General features: G+C 30.8%; 2 protein-coding genes across 2 annotated transcripts; both read right to left on the bottom strand.

The window, feature by feature from the left end:
* Positions 1 to 2,756: 2,756 nt before the first annotated feature.
* Positions 2,757 to 12,698, bottom strand: PGO_082160 (hypothetical protein, conserved; the record flags this gene model as incomplete). The annotated part of the gene is made up of 1 exon (XM_028687438.1): positions 2,757 to 12,698. The coding sequence occupies one exon, from the start codon at positions 12,696 to 12,698 to the stop codon at positions 2,757 to 2,759; it is 9,942 nt and encodes a 3,313-aa protein (XP_028543239.1).
* Positions 12,699 to 16,856: 4,158 nt separating this feature from the next.
* Positions 16,857 to 18,643, bottom strand: PGO_082150 (hypothetical protein, conserved; the record flags this gene model as incomplete). The annotated part of the gene is made up of 2 exons (XM_028687437.1): positions 16,857 to 17,086; positions 17,338 to 18,643. The coding sequence occupies 2 exons, from the start codon at positions 18,641 to 18,643 to the stop codon at positions 16,857 to 16,859; spliced, it is 1,536 nt and encodes a 511-aa protein (XP_028543238.1).
* Positions 18,644 to 19,436: the final 793 nt, after the last annotated feature.

Below are 19,436 nucleotides of genomic sequence, written 5' to 3'. Positions count from 1 at the left end.
CTCAGGTAACTATTTTACCCAAGCAATGAAAAATTTTCAATCGTCAAACTAAAGGAAATTCGTGGATACACATAAAATGTATGCATTAAAAATATAATCAATTTCCCTATTTAAGCGTTTGATTAAAATATTCTATTTTTCTATTTGCTATTCTGGAATTCATTTCTAGTTTTTCTTAAATTTTTTTTTTTTTTTTTTTTTTGTTATTCTCGTATGCTCCAAGTTCTTACCTATTTTTCTCCAACATTAGACGGTAAATAGGAAATACATGTATATGTATTTTGCATGTACAATATACACAGTTGTATAAAATTAAATACTTGAGTATATTTCAAAATGCACACTACATATAATCCTTCACTTATTATTTTGGGAAACACACAATTGGCTTAAGTGTGATATGAATGTGTATGTGTTGCTTGGGAAGTATCCTGCGAGTGTTAACCCCAAGTGTACTTTGATTACGCTTGTGTTGTATACATACACACATGTGTCACAATGTTCATGATTAAGTCAAAATATCCAATTAAACTCATCAGCTTATATATATATATATACATATTTCACCATATGCACATTTACACAATCAGTTACAAAAAACACTCACTCTATTCGTACTTGAGCAGTGGATAAATTAGAAACAAAAAAAAAAAAAAAAAAAAAAAAATGGAGACTGGGAAAAAGTAAATTTAAATTGGAAGTTAACTTTAATAGTCAACTCCAAATCAAAAATAATTCATTTCAAATTCATACCAAATTCAATGTAAATTAAAATCCTTACGAATGGTAAAAATAGAGATTCCTCTTGAATGCTACTCCCACATATTGCATACAGATAAACGTAATTAATGAGGGTTAGTTTTACACGAACTGGAATAAAATGTAAAAAAAAAAAAAAAAAAAAAAAATTAACACAAAATAAATAAAAAAGAAAAGAATTGGATGAAATGTCCCAGAAAAGTGATAATAAGGGTGCAAATGCTTTAACATTATTATTCATGTGTAAATTTGTCACCGGTGTGTTTTTAGTATGCATATGTACATGTAAAACTGCTTATTTATAGTATACTCCTCTTTTCCCAAACTAGTTCACTTGAAATTTTGAACTTGATACAGAATTCATTGTGCATGCAACACTTCAAAAATAAAAATATATATTAACCTTTCTTTCTGAGGATGTGCATACAGGGTGATTTTCGTCACTTTGGACATCACCCTGTATGCACGAATGCAAACCGATTCACGTTCTTCTGCTCTCCCTGATCATAAATTTGTATTTCCATCCTGAAATTGCACATTTTATGTGAGACGAACATTCTCCCCAGCTGCTTTTTCGTCACACTTGAGAATTTTCAAAAAAAAAAAAAAAAAAAAAAAAAAATTAAAACCAATGTGAAATAAAGTAAAATTAAAACCAGTGTGAAAAAAAGTAAAAATAAAACCCATGTGAAATAAGATAAACAGGTAAAAAATAAAGAAAAACAATGTATAATGTAAAAATGAACATTTCCTCTGAATCACCGAATGAGAATAGAAAAATTATTTTCAAAAATTAAAGTGTCTTTTATTGTATTATTTTTTCATATAGCATTTCTATGCATACGTTAAGGAATTCCCCCTCTTTATCCATTTATTTGCATTCACTGTTGTCCAAAAGGAGAACAAATGAATATTTTTATACACGAATTAAAAAGTGCCCATTATCGCTCTAATATGCTTATTTTTTATTTTTACGAGTTTGCTGAATTTCCATTTCTCGAATTTGTTGGATGCTTACAAAAGTCATGATCATCAGTACACATCAAGTGCCAAATTTAAAAGAAAATTATTTTTATTTATAACATTTTTTTTTTTTTCTTTTTTACGCCTACATCGAAACATATATATATGCTCAACAGGTACTTTTTCTTAAACTGTGTATTACTCTTTATTGTCCTTACAAAAAGGCTGCAAGGTGGGTAAAATTTGTCAAAAAAAAAAACAAAAAGCAAAAAATAAAAAAGCCTTAATCCAAAGTAATTAAATGAAAAGCGTTTTTTTTTTTTTTTTTTTTTTTTTTTTTTTTTTTTTTTTTTTTTTTTTTTTTTCTTTTTGCACTGTTCATAACTCGAACTGATATCTAATAGACCAGATTTAATGACACTATCAAATGGTATATCTGTACCTGTCATGCTATAAAGATATGAAGAGATCAAACGATAAATATAATTAAACAGTGGTCTTTTATTAACTTCTTAATGGGGAAAGGGAGTTGTGGAGAGCTGGGTATTCATAATTACTCCATAAAAAGGTACATATTTGTATATGAACAGAATGTTTTAAAAAATAAAGTAAAAAAAAAAAAAAAAAAAAAAAACTACGTGTTAATGTTAATAGATATGTGGCAGCGCGTAAGAACATGAAAATATATATGCACGTATATATACACCTTTTCATAATCATACAAATATGGTAAAATCTATGTCGTAAATGGTATTATATTAAACGGTATGACGTTTAATTTAAAAGGAAAAAATAAAATAAAATCGAGGGGACGAAAGGGTACGCGCAAATACGAAAATTTTTTTTTCTTTTCCTCCTTCGTAAAACAACATTCAAAAGACTGCTTGAATAGCACACCTTATTGAAAAAAATGCATATTTTTTTTTTACAAATTCAATACTTGGAAGTTTTCCTTATCCATTTTGGAACAGACAGATTTCTGTCTCTTCTAGTCACCTTCTTCGCCATTCCTTTCTACATACGCGCTTTGATTTTCAAGCATCTTCTCCCTCATTGTTTTCATGCGATGAAGATATGCTAATGGCCTCGGCTTGATCCACATTCTCATCGTGTGGTTCGTCGTTGTGAAGTGTGTAATCCTGTGTAATGTTCATATTTGAAGGGTTCAGAAAAAGCAAATTGTTTCCTGTTTTATTAGTTTTGTCCAAACGGGTAGACTGTGAAAGATCGTCGTTCAATTCGTCGTCATTTTCGACATCGTCCTCATTTTCGCCATTTTCGATATCGTCCTCATTTTTGACATTTTCAACATAGTCATAGTTTTCACCATAATAAGGGTTCGGGCTCCCTTCTCCATTTCTGTTTGAGTCATCCATGGGTTCATTTTCTGAAACCACTCCTTCCTCTTTCTCTTCTTCCTGTTGTCCCCTTGCGTTGAGTTCATCGTCTTGTATATACTCTCCGTCATCCCCCTGTCCCATTTCCTTCGCGCTATACTCTTCATGCCCATCATCCTCATCATAATCATTCTCCTTCCCCTCCTCTTCTTGTCGTTGTTCTTGTTCTCCTTCAGTGTTGTATTCATCATCGACCTCTTCTTCATTTTCATACTCCTCATTTTTGTATTCTTCATTCTCGTATTCTTCATTCTCGTATTCTTCATTCTCGTATTCTTCATTCTCGTACTCTCCATTCTCGTACTCTCCATTCTCGTAATCATCCATTTGTCCGTCCTCACCATCTTCGTCATCTGCATCTTCTTCATCCGCATCTTCTTCATCCGCATCTTCTTCATCCGCATCTTCTTCATCCGCATCTTCTTCATCCGCATCTTCTTCATCCGCATCTTCTTCATCCGCATCTTCATCATCCGCATCTTCATCATCCGCATCTTCATCATCCGCATCTTCATCATCCGCATCTTCATCATCCGCATCTTCTTCATCCCCCTCTTCTTCATTCTCCTCCTCACGAAGTCCTCCATTCATATTATTATCGTTCCTTTCACAATCTTCATCGGATGAAATAATGTAACAACTCCTGTTACTGTCCATTTCATGATTTTCCCTCTCCACTGATTGCAAAATTTCTTCTGCATTATTATACTCATTTGTGTTCGAATTTATCAAAACTTTTTTATCATAAATGTCACTGTAATTGTGTAATACTCTTGAGTTGTTCATTCCACTGTCAGACTCGAAAAATATGTTTTTTTTTTTTTTTACATTTGAATGTTCTTTAACGTTATTTTCCTCTTTCCTTCCTTCATCCTCCTCGTATTCATAACTTTCACCTTCTTGAGAAAATTCTGCCTTTCCAACATCTACATGATTTTCTAATTCTCTAGTATCGTCATGTTGCCAGACTTGCCCATCCCACCCGTGGATTTCCTCCCCGTGCATGTTACTACTGTTTATATTTAGGGGAGATTTTTTTAATTTTTTAAAATTCCTCATAGATGCGTAGCAATTGGAGTTCATCATTTCAGAGTCAGAATTGTATTTTCTTTTTTTTTTTTTTTTTTCCTTCCTTTCACACGAACCGTAATTGTGCTCCGACAAATTCGAGCTGTATGGCTTAGCCAAGTGTTCCTTGGGTTCACTTAATTTTTTCATTATGAAATTCGTAAACGTGTCATGCGCATGCGCTTCACGCTGGTCTTGGTGAATTTCGTTCTGGTGAATTTCGTTCTGGTGAATTTCGTTCTGGTGAATTTCGTTCTGGTGAATTCCGCTCTGGTGAATTTCGTTCTGGTGAATTTCGTTCTGGTGAATTTCGTTCTGGTGAATTTCGTTCTGGTGAATTTCATTCTGGTGAATTTCTTTCTGGTGAATTTCGTTCTGGTGAAATCGGTCTTGATGATCGTCCAGTTCACTTCCACTGAGGTGGACGTACGCTGAACAGCTTGCAGGAGCATGGGGGATTCCTCCCATATTGTGTGACTCTCCTCTCCAGGTAAACTCATTCCTGGCCTCAATTTCACCACTTGGTAATCCTTCTTGTGATGCTTCCAGAGAAATATCCTCCTTGATATCTACACATGTCATCTTCGAGGCATCTCCTTCACTGCAACAGGACTCGGATAAGCGCTTCTTCTTCTTTCGATCCTCCACTTGATCCTTATCTCTTTCACAAGATTGATCATTCGCTAGATTCTCATAATCATCCGTTCCTTTGCACGACTTAGAAACACTCACTGCAATTTCCTGTGCAAGAATTGTATCAGAGTCTTCTAAACTTTTCATAACGAAATTATTTTCCTTGGGATTAATTACCGATTCACAATTCTTCATTTGTTCATTTTCTTCCTTACCTACTTGTCCATTTTCTTCCTTACCTACTTGTCCATTTTCTTCCTTACCTACTTGTCCATTTTCTTCCTTACCTACTTGTCCATTTTCTTCCTTACCTACTTGTCCATTTTCTTCCTTACCTACTTGTCCATTTTCTTCATTACCTACTTGTCCATTTTCTTCATTACCTACTTGTCCATTTTCTTCATTACCTACTTGTCCATTTTCTTCATTACATGATTCTTGGAGTGATTTGTTTTCTTCATTTGCATCACGAATGATACCTCTAAATATGTCCCTAATAAAATCAGTGACATTACTTTTAACTTGTTCATTAGAATCACAATCAATATTTTTCTCTGGGTTCTCATTGCCTATACATGTGTCATCAGTGCATGATGGCTGTGCCTCTCCTCCCTTACACATCTCCTCTTCTAAAATATTCTCCTCATATCTTTCCAATGTTTCATTAGAAGAAGAATTATTACCATCATGTTCATTTGATGGAATCATAACATCTCCATGCAAAGGTTCCAAATTGTCCTGTGATCCTTTTCCCAAGTTATCTTGATCGGCGTTGCTGAATTCTCCTCCTGTACATCTACCACTCTCGTCATCCACTTTTCCAATTGTGTGCACCATATTAATAGCTTCACCAATTGACAACGAATCACTAGTAGGATTCTCTTTGCTGTTCATACTTTCCATGATATGTTGGTTTTTTTCTATATTTGGATTTGCATTTCCTTCTTCATCAAAGGTGAGACATACAGGTTCTATACCACTTTCCTCGCCTTTCATGGACATATTTGCATCTACATTAGATGTAGCCCACGCGGGAAATACTTCAGAGGGTAAAATGTTGGAACTTTGCATCTTCTCATCTGGCAATGGAATTGTATATGACATGCGATTCTGCGAAGAATCGAATCCAGTAAATGACGATTCTGTGCACTGTGCTTCTTCCAAGGGTTCCGCTATGGGTTCACTTTTGTTCTCGTTTGGATTCTCACATGGGTCCTCGTTTGGGTTCTCACATGGGTCCTCGTTTGGGTTCTCACATGGGTCCTCGTTTGGGTTCTCACGTGGGTCCTCGTTTGGGTTCTCACATGGGTCCTCGTTTGGGTTCTCACATGGGTCCTCGTTTGGGTTCTCACGTGGGTCCTCGTTTGGGTTCTCATCATGAGAAAGGTGATGATTATCCAAGAAACATGCCTCTCGAAGATGCACGTTCTCATCGGTCCCCCACTCCCCTTGACAATTCAACAAATGCACTTGTCCCTTTTCTACTATTAAATTAAAATTGTAAGCAAATTTTTGAATGTTCTGAAAAGTTTCTTCTATAAAATTGTAATTTATGTTTGACCAATCTCCTCCACCACTGCTCCTATTATATTCGTGCTTCTCCAATTCAGAGTTCCCTGGTTCGCTTTGATCCATTGTTGGAATATCACTGTAATTTTGCAATTCATCAATAATCGAATCGTACATGTAAAAATGGAAAGAATTCTTCAAATTCCTAAGTTTGTTAAGGATAGAATCTTCCACTTTTCTTCTCGAGTTTACAATTTTGAAAATGTCACAAAATATAATATTATGTCTGATCAAGTAAATAATAAAACTTTTATATCTACCTAAATTCTTCATATTGTGTTTATTTAATTCTTCTTTATTTTTTAAATTATTTTTTAAATTTTTTATGGAACTTTCATTAATCTGAATATTGTCCTTTAGTTGAATAATTTCATCTAAATTATTCACTCTTATTATTTCATTTTGTTTATTTTCATTCTTCAAATTTTTGATGAATTCGTTTAGACTTTCTATACTTTGTTCAAGGGAATTTACTTGGTTCTTCAGAACCTGAATTTCTTTCATATTCCTGTTAATAATGTATAAATAGCATGACCCAAGCTTAAAGAGCTTCAAAATATTACACTTGATGATTACTATTTGTTCATTGATGCACATGGGACCAATTCCATCCCTGCTGTTATTGCATGTCGACAAATTAAGATTCTCATTTGGAACGGCTAACCCTGGAGCATCTACACATGGAGTGGAAGAACCCCTTGATAAACTTTTCAACATGTTCAAAATCTCATCTGATGATGCACTCATGGCATTTTCAAGACTCGAGAAGTTTCCAGTTGCCTTGCCAAGTGTGAATCCATTGAGTAAGTCGTCTAACTTATTGTTGTACTTATTCTTCAAACTTTCTATAATATCATCCTTTTCCTTTATATGCTTATTTATATTCATTTTGTATTTCTCCATAATGATAACAGATTCTTTTAATTTATCCATACTATGAGACATGTTCGACATGTTATCATTCAATTTTCTTATTTGATCTTCTTTTTCTTTCACTTCTTCTTTCAACTTGTCAATAAATTCATTTTTATTTTCCAATTCTGCTGTGAGATCTATGTTTTCATTTATGTATTTGTATATTTCCACCGATACTGTCGTCTTCTCGTTTTGTGCGTTGGATTCCCCTGGTTCTGTAGTTTCATGATGCTCCTTCTGTGATGCATCGTCAACCATTGCTTTCATTTGATTATTTTTATTCATCAGTTTTTTAATCTCAAAATTTAGTTCATTAATTTTTTTCTCCTTCTGGTTAATAATAGCAAGATATTCACTTACCTGTTGTTGCAATTTCTCGTTTTGAACAATGTTGATATCATTATTTTTGGTGCAAAGAAAAAATTCATTTTCTTTTTTCAAATGTTCTATTTTTTTTTCCTGTTCTTCCTTACTGATAAGAAGGATTCTATTTTGTTCTGTCATTACATCTAGGTCAGTTTTTATCTTGTTAATAAAAATCACATTATTGCTATTTTTTTGTTCTAATTCCTTTTCGATTTTTTTATTTTCATTTTCTTTTTTCGACAGTTTGGATTCTAATATTTTTATTTTCATAATGTACTTTTCTTCATTCAAGTGTACTTTTTCAAATTCATTCGCTAAGTTTTGTAATTCAATTCTAGATTTTTCCAAATTAAATTTAAGATTAACTATAAAATCGCTATCCTTATCATTGATTACATTTTTACTTGTAAGATTTGTTTGTAACTCTATAATATGCTTTTGCTGTTGTAGGTATTTTCTTTTTTCCAATTTAAGTTTTTCCTTTAGTTGACTATTTTCACATTTTACTTTTTCTCTTAATGTACAATTATGATGTAATTCTTCTTGTAATTCTTTATTAAGTTCCACAAGTTGTTCTAATCTATTTTTCAAAATTTCATTATCGTTGATATTTATTTGTTTTTGAAATATTTCATTTAAATGTCTGTTATCTTTTTTAATATTTGTCAAGAGCTCATTCAATTTTTTTATTTCTTCCTTATACGAGTTCTTTAAAACTTCCATCTCGTTCATTAACTTTTTGTTATTATCTACCTCAGTGTGATACTTTTCTAGTATATCCTTTAACTCATTTTGTAAATTTACTTTATCATTTTTAAGAAGATTCACATATTCTTCTTCCTTCTGTTTAATATTTAACTGATCTTTTTTCTCATTTTCCAATATTTTTAATTTCAATTCCATGTTGTCATAATCACATTTTAACTCTTTCATTTGAAGTACTTTTTCTTCAATATCAATTTTCAATTTATCAATTTCATCGTTTAATTTACCCTTCGTTTTGTCAATCTCCTTCTCATATTTACATTTCTCTACTCCTAACAATTCATTTATGCGTTTTAATTTATCTTCATTCAATTGGTTTAGACAAAGAAATTCCTTGTGTCTTTCCAATTGTTCATTGCACAAATTTTTCAATCTCTTAATTTCTTCTTTGCTGCATACACTGAAACATCTCCAGGTTTCTATTACACCTACAAGAATTTCTTTTTCTCCTTTCAGTTTCATTATTTCTTTTTCCAAATCTGATTTACTATCTTGTAGCTTTTTCATTAATAACTCTTGTTCTGCTGTGTGTTCAAATTCCTGTATAATGAAATTGTATCCCTTTTCATTTCTAAAAATTGACTCGTTCGTGTAGTGCATCAGTTCATTACTCGTTGCAATGCTGGGCACACTATTAACCAGATTACCCTTTGCATCCGCATGTTTATGAACTATTTCCACATCTGATAAACCATTCGGATGGGATGAAGTTTGCCCATTTTTTGCATCTTCACATGGGGACATGCGAAATATGCACTTACGAAGCACAGTGATCTGCTTAATCCTCTCGTTTAACTCATTCTTTATTAAACAAATTTTATTCTCAAGATCTTTAATTTTTTGTGATAATTTATCATTCTCTATTTTCAAATTGTTAATATCGAAAATATGTTTTTTATTATTATCTTTTTCTTCAACCCAGAGTGCATTCAAATTATTTAAGCGAATATCATAATCATATTTTACCTGTTCGTTAAGAGTAAAAAAGGAGTTAAGTTTTTCCTTCAAAAATTGGTTGCTTTCTTTCTCTTCCTGTATTAATGAATGAAGATATGTTTTTTCCTTTTCGTGTAATTTCATCATTTCTACATTTTGTTCATTCAGTTTTAAATTTCGAATCTGCTTATTTGACAGTTCTCTTTCCATAATAGATTTTTCCTTTTTCAGCTGTTCATATTTACCGTTTAGAAGATTATTTTTACATATATGTTCCTTGCATTCATTTTCCAACATTGTATGTTTAGTATTCATACATTTCATATCTTGTTCATTTTTTTGAATTATATTTTCTAAATTTTCTTTTTCTTTACAGAGAATTTCAACATCATATTCTAGTTTTTTCCCACGTTCATATAAATTAGCTTCATTTAAATTCATATCCATGATTTTCTTTGTATTCTGTGTAATTGCATTTTCATACATTTTTGCTAATTTTACAATTTTCTCAAACCTATTTAACAGTAAATCAAAAGATATTTCTACATTACTAAAGTTTAGATTAAATAAATTATAATATCTTTCATACACATTTTTCTCTTTTTCATCCATACTATACAAGTTCAAACTTATAATTGTGTTGAAAATGTTATTTATATTGATGAAATGGTTGTGATAAAACTGCTTATACTTTTGTATCACTTTTGATTCTTCTAAGAAATGCAAAAGTTCTTCTTCACTGTACTTCTTCTTCCATTTACACAATTCCTCTGCAATTCGTGTAGTGTCTATCACACTTTCAACACAACTCTTTTCATTATTCCCTTGAAATTTTTCATTTAAAGTTTGCAAGATGAATGAAAAACCATTTTCCAATAAATGATCTATTCTGAATTCCTCATTGTACTTAGATATTCGATGAAACATTTCTAATGTAATCATATAATCATCCATATAATGAAATAAATCGCTACGTCTGAAGTAGCTAATCTGTTTATTTTCAATATTAACAATTGATTTTTCTAAATTTTTTAAAATTTGTCTACAATTTTCTTCCTTTCCATCTATTGCTTTCAATGGAAGAGTCCTCTTAAAAATACTTTTACTATCATCCACATTGATACTAGATATATCCGTAGTCATATCACTTGATTGAACAAGTGAACTCGTGTTCATCTTGGATGGTGTTTTTTCATTAAAATCTTGGTTGCTCATGCCAATTTTAACATGCTGATATACAATGTCATTCACAGTAGTTTCAATCAAAGATTCAATAGATAAATTTTTTCCATTCTTATTCATGTGGATCATGGAAGACAAATTAGGAATGGATGAAATTACTTTAAGAAAAGTTTCTTTTTCTAACTTGAGTCTAAAATTTTCTTCCTTAAATGCTTGTATCATATTTTCCTTCTCTTTAACTCTTTTTTCTACACATTTCAGCTGTTCTAACTTTTCGTGCAAAACATTTTCAATGTGCATCTTCTCATTTTGTAACATAATCGGGTCGTCAATGTAGTTATTTCTTTTAAATAAATTAAGGTCACCTTTTATCCTAGAATTTTTTGCATTAGCACAATATTTTTCAAAGTTGGTATTTGATCTAGAAAGAGCAATAATTTTTATCTGTGCCTCATTCAGCAGATAATTTAAACTTTTAAATTTTTCCTTCTTAATTTTTATGTACTTTTTACTACTACGGTGTGCTCTGTTCCTTGTCTTATGTGCATTACGTGGGTTATGCAGCTGATTCAACTGATTCGATTGGTGTGGATCATGAGAATCCTTCTCATCTAGCTCGTCTTCCCAATCACCAGTATCTTCCAAGTCGTCTGAATCCGGTTGAGGGGTATTAAAAATTACTTCATACGTGTACAATGCAGAGAAGCAATTAATGTCCTCAAACAGATTTGAAGCAATTTCATACTTCTCACAGACGTGCTTAATATCACTATTTTTTCTCAGTATAATTACATTACAACTTCGTGTGTTTAAAAATTCGTGTGTTACGGAAAAAATGACATTGTTTTTTTCTACAACTTTTTTATACATTTTTTCAAAATATTTTAAGGCCTCTTTCAAATTATCCATTTTGCACCTAACTTGTTGTAGATTTCTTTTTAAGTTTTCATTTTTTTCTTTAAATTTATCTCTCTCTTTTTCTGCATCTAATAATTTTTTAACACTATCTTCAGAAGTTGCAAGTGATTTTGTTAATATTTCCTTAGCTTTATTTAAATTTTCCACAGAATTTTTCCTTAAACTCTCTTCCTTAGTAATTATATCACGAAGGGAAGATATTTCTTCCTTGGCTTCTTTCTGAATTTTAAAATTGTTTTTTTCACATTGGAGATATTTATTAAATAACTTTTCCCTTTCTGTTTTTAATTGTTCCACTTTTTCTTTTAATTTTGAATTTTCCGTTTTTATTATATCTATTTCGTTATTCTTATCTGATTCATATTTATGTTTTTCTTTCATCAAATTGTTAAGTTCAATAGTCAAGTGTTCATTCTTTTGTATTATTTCTTTATATCTTTCTTCAATTGTTGCCACTTTAATTTTCATATCATCGTATTCGTTCTTGTAAAATGAAAAATAACTACTACCTCCTTCACCAATACCACTTCCATTTGCTACTACCTCCCCATTATGTAAACCACTTTCGATGTTTTTTCTTTCGATTACATTTTTCAAATTAGCACATTCTTTTTCTACTTGATTATTCCTTTTCTGCAATTCTTTCACTTGTTCATTTTTTCTTGAACACTCTTCCTTCGTCCTAATTAATATATCCATTACTAAATTATAATCTTTTATTTTCATTTGCAACTTGCTTCGCAGTTTTGTTATAAGATCATCTTTATCTACATGCTTCGTGTTGTCAAACAGTTCGTCTTCATCTAAACTTTTTATTTCATTAATGCAAAGTGATTGTATCACATCTCCATGGTTCTGATTGCAGTTATCGATTCTCTGGAATCCATGGTCATAGCCCTGCACATAATTCTGGTTAAAGCTATGAACTCCATTTTGATCTCCATTTTTGGTTTTGTTTATTGCACAATTTGAAGAACTGCACTCCGTGTTCTTCACTTGAGTTGAATAAAAATTCATGTCATCACTACATGTACCGTTAGAGGGAAACAGACTTTGAAATTCTTCATCGTTTATAATTCCACTTTCCATTTCTTCATTTCGAGACACGTTGCTCTTCCATTTGTTACTCCTTTGGCTTTGCTGCTCTTTCCTTCCATCACACAGTTTACTTCTACTAAGATTTCCTTCATATGATTTACTTTCACTATTCTGTGAGTTCAAATCCATCTTTTACCCAAAACGGTTAGAAGTAGTAAGGGATCAATACGAGGGAGGGAAAAAAAAAAAAAAAAAAAAAAAAAAAAAAAAACTTTGTCCTGTCAAGTGAACCATCCAGCATGTACACACACAAGAAAAAAAAAAAAAAAAAAAAAAAAAAATAGAGACAATACAGAGGGGGTAAGAGAAGGAAGAACAGTTCATAAAAAATATTCTCAAAATGGATTTCAAAAAAATGATTCAATAGTTGAAGATATGACTTTTAATCATCATTGAGTCCCCATTCATCCTTCCTTCTTATCCTAGCAAAGGGTTTGTATATGTGTGTCTGTGTGTGTGTTTTTTTTTTTTTTTTTTTTTTTGGAGATATGAAAACTTGCAGGCTACAAATAAAATATATACCGCATACAAACACACACGCACAATCATGAGTATATTAAGAGGAATCCATTTCTCCTCCTTCAAATCGTCCTAGTTCTGTTTAACTCTTAGTGTCCAAGTGCAACAGACACTGGCCTAGAGTAATAAAAACTGTAGAAGGACACGCTCGATATGTTATAATAAAATTGGAATTGCATGTGGAATGGTGGAGAGATAGTTGATTAAAAAGGTGGCAAGTGGTATGTAGTGCCACACAACATGAGAGGGTGAAAGGGTGAGTGCATGGGTGGTATGTCCAAAATGGTCATGTGATGTGTATACATTATACCAAATGGATAGATATATGATATCTTCCCTCTCTCCCACTCCAAATACACAACAACCTCATAATTTTTTTGAAAAAATTCTCTCCATCTTTTTCTATTCTTCATTCCAAATTGAACAAAAGTAACTGAATTTTAGATTCCATTTCTATCTCTCATCAATCGTTAAGCTTATTTAAATGATAAACAGCAAAAAAAAAAAAAAAAAAAAAAAAAAAAAAAAAAATGGCAACTTATAAAACTTAACGACAATTCATCAAATGATGAGAGAGAAAATTCTATTTGCAGATAAATGGTCTCCGCACTTCAATGCCTAAGCTACAATTATATATTTTCCCCAAATATTAAAAATGAACTGTTTTTTTTTTTTTTTTTTTTTTTTTTACATTTTCATAATTATTCCTTATATAGCTTAATTGAAAATGTAAAATTGTTTTTTTTTTTTTTTTTTTTTTTTTATTTTTGCGGCACTATTGCATTTTCTTTTTTTTCTTTTTTTTCTTTGTTTTGTTTCAATTTTGTTAATTATATTTTTGCTACTTTGCTTATTTGGTATATCGCTTATTTGGTATATTACTCATTTTGTATATTATTTGCTTTGTTTTTATTTTACTTAATTTTACATTATTTTTTTATTTTTTTTTTTTTTGTGACGCCTTTGCGTTCGCCCTTAACCGCTTCTTATGCGGCATGATGGTGTGATGGGCTGCATGTGGAAAAAGAGTAAATGGTTTGTTTTTTCTCCTTCGTAAGAGAGGAAAAGAATTTTTTTTTTTTTTCCTTCGAAATCTTTTGTGTTTCTTTTCTTTTTCTGTGACACTATTGTATTTCCCTTCGTTTTCCCTTTTTTCCATTTTTTTGAATTTTTGAATTTTTGTAAATGGTGGAAAACAGGTTATTGTTCCATGCCATAGGACTAATATAGTTGCTAATGGGGATAATGTGGAGTTATAAACCTTTCTATAGCTTTTTCCGCTTCTCCCTTTTTTTTTTTTTTTTTTTTTTTTCCCACTTCCCATGTGCTTGTAGGATATCACACGTTTGTTAAATATTACACACTTGTAGAATATCACACATTTGTAGCATATCACACATTTATGGAATATCACACATTTGTAGAATATCACACATTTGTAGAATATCACACACTTGTAGAATATCACACACTTGTAGAATATCACACATTTGTAGAATATCACAAAATTGTACAACATTATGATATAAATATGCAATTTGACTTGAAATATATACTGTAACAAAGTTCTTCATTTTGAAAGTTGTTTTATTTTATTTTTTTTTCTTAGGGATGCCTCAGCGTGGTATGACCAAGAATATACGTGTGCATGAAAGTGAATAACTGTCCCAAAATGTATGTCTTTATGGATCTCGAAGTGATCAACCAAATAACACAACTGATACTCGCTTATTTCATCCCACGTCATTTCAATCGGTTCACCTCAGTTGGTCCACTTCAATCGGTTCACCTCAGTTGGTCCATTTCAATCGGTCCACTTCAGTCGGTCCACTTCAGTCGGTCCACTTCAGTCGGTCCACTTCAATCGGTTCCCCCTCTTTTTTTTACTTCTTTGTGCACTCACACATTTGGAATCTATAACTGGAGCCACCAACTGAGCTTCTAAAAATAGGCAAAACAAAATTAACTTATTAGCGTTTATGATGAAATCACTACACAAAATATGTGTTATATATTTTTCTTCTGAACAGTTAATAAAACCAAAAGAGTGCAGAAAAAAAAAAAAAAAAAAAAAAAAAAAAAAAAAAAAAAAAAAAAAAAAAAAAAAAAAAAAAAAAAAAAAAAAAAAAAAAAAAAAAAAAAAAAAAAAAAAAAAAAAAAAAAAAAAAAAAAAAAAAAAAAAAAAAAAAAAAAAAAAAAAAAAAAAAAAAAAAAAAAAAAAAAAAAAATTTTAGAAAAAAAAAAAAAAAAAAAAAAAAAAAAAAACATAAAAAAAAAAAAAAAAAAAAAAAAAATAGCCTGTTATATATTTTTCTTCTGAAAAGTAAATTAAAAAAACCAAAAAGAGGGAAAAAAAAAAAAAAAAAAAAAAAAAAAAAAAAACTACCAAAGGCATAGTTAAGAAATACATAATATGCTTGTGTTGAAAACGCCCGCATAAATTTTTGACTAAAACGTTGGAGATCACAAACACAGATATTTAAAAATTATCCATGCTGAGCTCATTAAAAATCAATGTAACATAATTCCTGCGAGAAGGAATAACAAAATAATAAAACAAAATAAAACAAAATGTAGTAATAATCATACGGATATGAGAGAAAATCAAATCACCTACGCCATCCAGTAGTAATGGCCTTACCAGACATTAACCATTATGGTGATAAAAGAATGAGATCATCATGAGCTGTTCACATCTGGTTCCAAGAAAAGGTAATTACATTTTTCATCATTTTACAACAATTCAGCAAAAAATATTTCCAGCGCACTCTTTTACGACCTATGGATAATGGTCGGGCAACTGCATGCTCCTCCTCCTCCTCTCTCTCTTCTTTTCTCACTTATGAATGACACATATGTGAGTGTATAAAGTGTTAAAGCAATTAAAAATGTATTCTTAAAAAGGTTATCATTGAAATTGTACACGCATATGTACATGTATATTTCCTAAGTGAATACACACACACACATACCTAGGAACAGAATTGTGTTTATATTAATCAAGGTTAAAAGAGAGAGCGAAAAAAAAAAAAAAAAAAAAAAAAAAAAAAAAAAAAAAGAAATATAAACAAATAACCGCACATGTTAAGGAAAAAAAAAAAAGATAAGATTGGCAGAAATTAGATGAATATCTATATTCCTAACACGTGTGTCATTAAACAAGGGACGTATACAAAAAAAAAAAAAAAAGAAAAAAAAAAAAAAAAAAAAAAAAAAAAAAAAAAAAAAAAAAAAAAAAAAAAAACATATAGAGGAGGAGAAGAGACCAGGCGAGGCGCGGCGAGAGGGACATGACAGAACAGAACATGTGCAACAATTCAATTAATAATGAAGCATTATGGGCTAGCATAAAGAAAAAGGAAAAAATGAGACCAATCCTTGTTGGGATAAAACACACATTCACTAAAACAGACGTAGGTATATTTTATAAGAAATAAATACAGCGTGAGGTTTGCAATTCAAACATGATTTATTTTAGAAGAGAACAATTGAAAAGAGATTTGCCAATGAGACTTCCCTATAATGACTACATGTGTTATTACGTACACATATGTTCAAGTCCATGCATATATTCACGCACATATGCATATATGTATATATATATATATATATATATATATACGTATATACACATTCCGGGGGCGCCTTACAGGAGAAACCTCCTCTGAAGAGACGAGAAGGCACAAGCACTTTCCAAAAATTCATCTTTCCTACTTATGATCCTTGTCGTTTGAACTGTAACCTCCTCGTACATTGGGGTCCCTCCAATCAAGTACTAAAAACAAATGGATCAAAGAGGTAGTTGCGCACATCAAAATTTTCAGCAATAGAATTTGTTGAATTTTTATTTTGAAAAAAAACAGAAGCCAAGTAATTTACACAATAAGTCTCGTAAATTTGAATGTTATTGATAATTAATATTTCTGAAAAAATGTCGCAGTTTTTAAATTTGTTCATAATCTTGTGTATACGCTTTTGTCTTATGTCTTGGATTAGACCTGCAAAAAATGGACCAGGCAAAAAGGTGGACAATAAAAAAAAAAAAAAAAAAAAAAAAAAAAATTAATTTATACCACAAAAATTGGTGAAAAAAAAATTCTCAATATTCAGATAAGAAGGTCGTTGCCCCTCTCTCACTGTGTTTTTCAGCATAAAGTGCAATGTCGTATAATAATAAAAAAAAAAAAAAAAAAAATACCAAGAAATACTAAATCGATTTTCATCAAAATTTCATATATTTTTTCCTAACCTGCCACTTTTAGAATGTATTTGTAAGGAGTACGTTGGCCAATGGTTTCTATCGGAGTGGAATTTTTAAAGGAGTTGTTTTCAAGAAACATAGAAGATATTTCAAAAAAGAATGGACTAGGTAAATCAGTGAGTTCATACATGTCTTCAAATTCCTTTTTGTATATATTTTTTAAATTATCTATGTAGAACCAAAAAGGGAATTCAACTGTTGCTAGTCCTTCTTCACTTAACTCTTTGGCTATGTAGAGGGGATACCATTGTCTTTGTCCAGATTTCATTTTTTTAAAATCGAAACCTTCCACCTCAGAAAGATCCAAGTATGGAATATCAGCGAGAGCCTTAACAACAATTAATTCATCTAAAGCTTTCTGCCATATTATATGATTAATAGATTCTTCAAATAAATAATAAATAGATATTTTATTTAATTCTAGAAAATGTGGATTGAATTTCATTGGCAAATATTCAATGTGTTCTTCTACATGCTTACTGGATGACAGAATATTTTTATTTATAAAAGAAGGTGCAGAAATATTTTTATCATTTATGTATAGAGCTTGATTAATAGTTTCAATATTATCTTGCTGCAATTCACTGTTTTGTAAGTAAGTATATATATTAATCAAATTATCGAAGACGTAATTTTTCTTAAATTGTTTTCCTTTAACAAACAAGACATTACTTTGAAAGCAATTATATGCATTGGATAATTGTGGAGGGAAATTCTTCATACCTTTAAAACTTCTATACAGATTGTATATTTTTTCATACACACTTGTTAATATTTTTTTTGTTGAATAATTTTCTTCTGAATCTAATTCAGATATCGCTGAGTCCAGTTTATCTAAAATTGTCTCAAGTAATATCAAATGATCATTGTTTATTTTTATATTCTTATTTCCAATTAGGTATTGATCTCTTATATAGAAAATATTGTAAACTTCTTCACATGACTCTATATTCTTAATTGGAAGTTTTGGAAAATTTTCCAGAACTACATTCGATTCGTTATTAGCTAATTCGATGGATCCCAATTTAGTAAATGATATTTCATTAAAATGGAAATTACTCTCATTTCCTACACTCTTATTACTTCCTCCTCCTCCTCCTGCTTTTTTATATTCACTACTATTGTTTTTATAATTACTAGCTTTACTATTGCTATGAACTCTATTAGTCACATATGCCTTCCGACGTGATTTTTCGCTCATAAAAATTCTTCTTTTGCTTTTTTTTATTGATGTTTTACATAATTTGGCTTTTTTATTTCTTTTTCTTTTAAATATGGAAAACACATCTGACATTTTTATTGAAAAAAGAGAAAAAAAAAAAAAAAAAAAAAAAAAAAATTCTTCTTTTTTTTCTTCCTTTTTTTTTTTTTTCTTCTTCTTTTTCTTCCTTTTTTTTTGCTTGCTTCCCCTCCTTTGATGCATTAATAACTTTTTCGTTTCTTCAAATGCTGCTTAGTAGCGTGTCTGGGCATATTCCTCGTCGTTGTTTCACCGTCTCACTTCTATACTCTGTGTAGGGCATCCAATCTGGATAATAGGTTACGTGCGCAGAACATGCCAAGTATGCTACCTGTCACTTCACCCTGTCTTTCACTTTTCCCTATCTTTAATTCATCTGTCTGGAGATTTGTGAATTCTCTAATTCACCAACTAACAATCTCCCAATAAGCTCACGTCAATGATTAATTCTTTCTTTTTCTTTTTTTTTCTCTTTTGCGCACCCTAATGTGTCTATCTCCAGTTCTCTATTTGCATTCATTCTTCTGTTTCCTTTTCACTTATTTATGTAACCTGGTCCCTCCCTCCACACACACACACACACATACACAAACTCTGACGATTTGACCAGAGAGTTTAACTCTACTTTTTATTCAGATGAAGCGTTACTCTCCTCTTCTCTTTTTTTGTTCCTGTGTACGTGCCTATGTGTATGTTTTTTTTCCCGTGATTTTGAGGAACGAGAAACACTGTTACTCTTGAGAATTATCGGTGCTACTGTTGTTATTGTTCATTCAGTTTGGATTTGTTTTCTTTGTTTTTCTTTGCTTAATGTTGCTTATTTATTTATTGTTTTTTTTTTTTTTTT

Source organism: Plasmodium gonderi, assembly GCF_002157705.1.
Source record: "Plasmodium gonderi DNA, contig: Chr08, whole genome shotgun sequence".
Taxonomy (NCBI): domain Eukaryota; phylum Apicomplexa; class Aconoidasida; order Haemosporida; family Plasmodiidae; genus Plasmodium; species Plasmodium gonderi.
The sequence above is the reverse complement of the archived record's forward strand: the minus strand, read 5'-3'. Positions and strand labels throughout refer to the sequence as shown.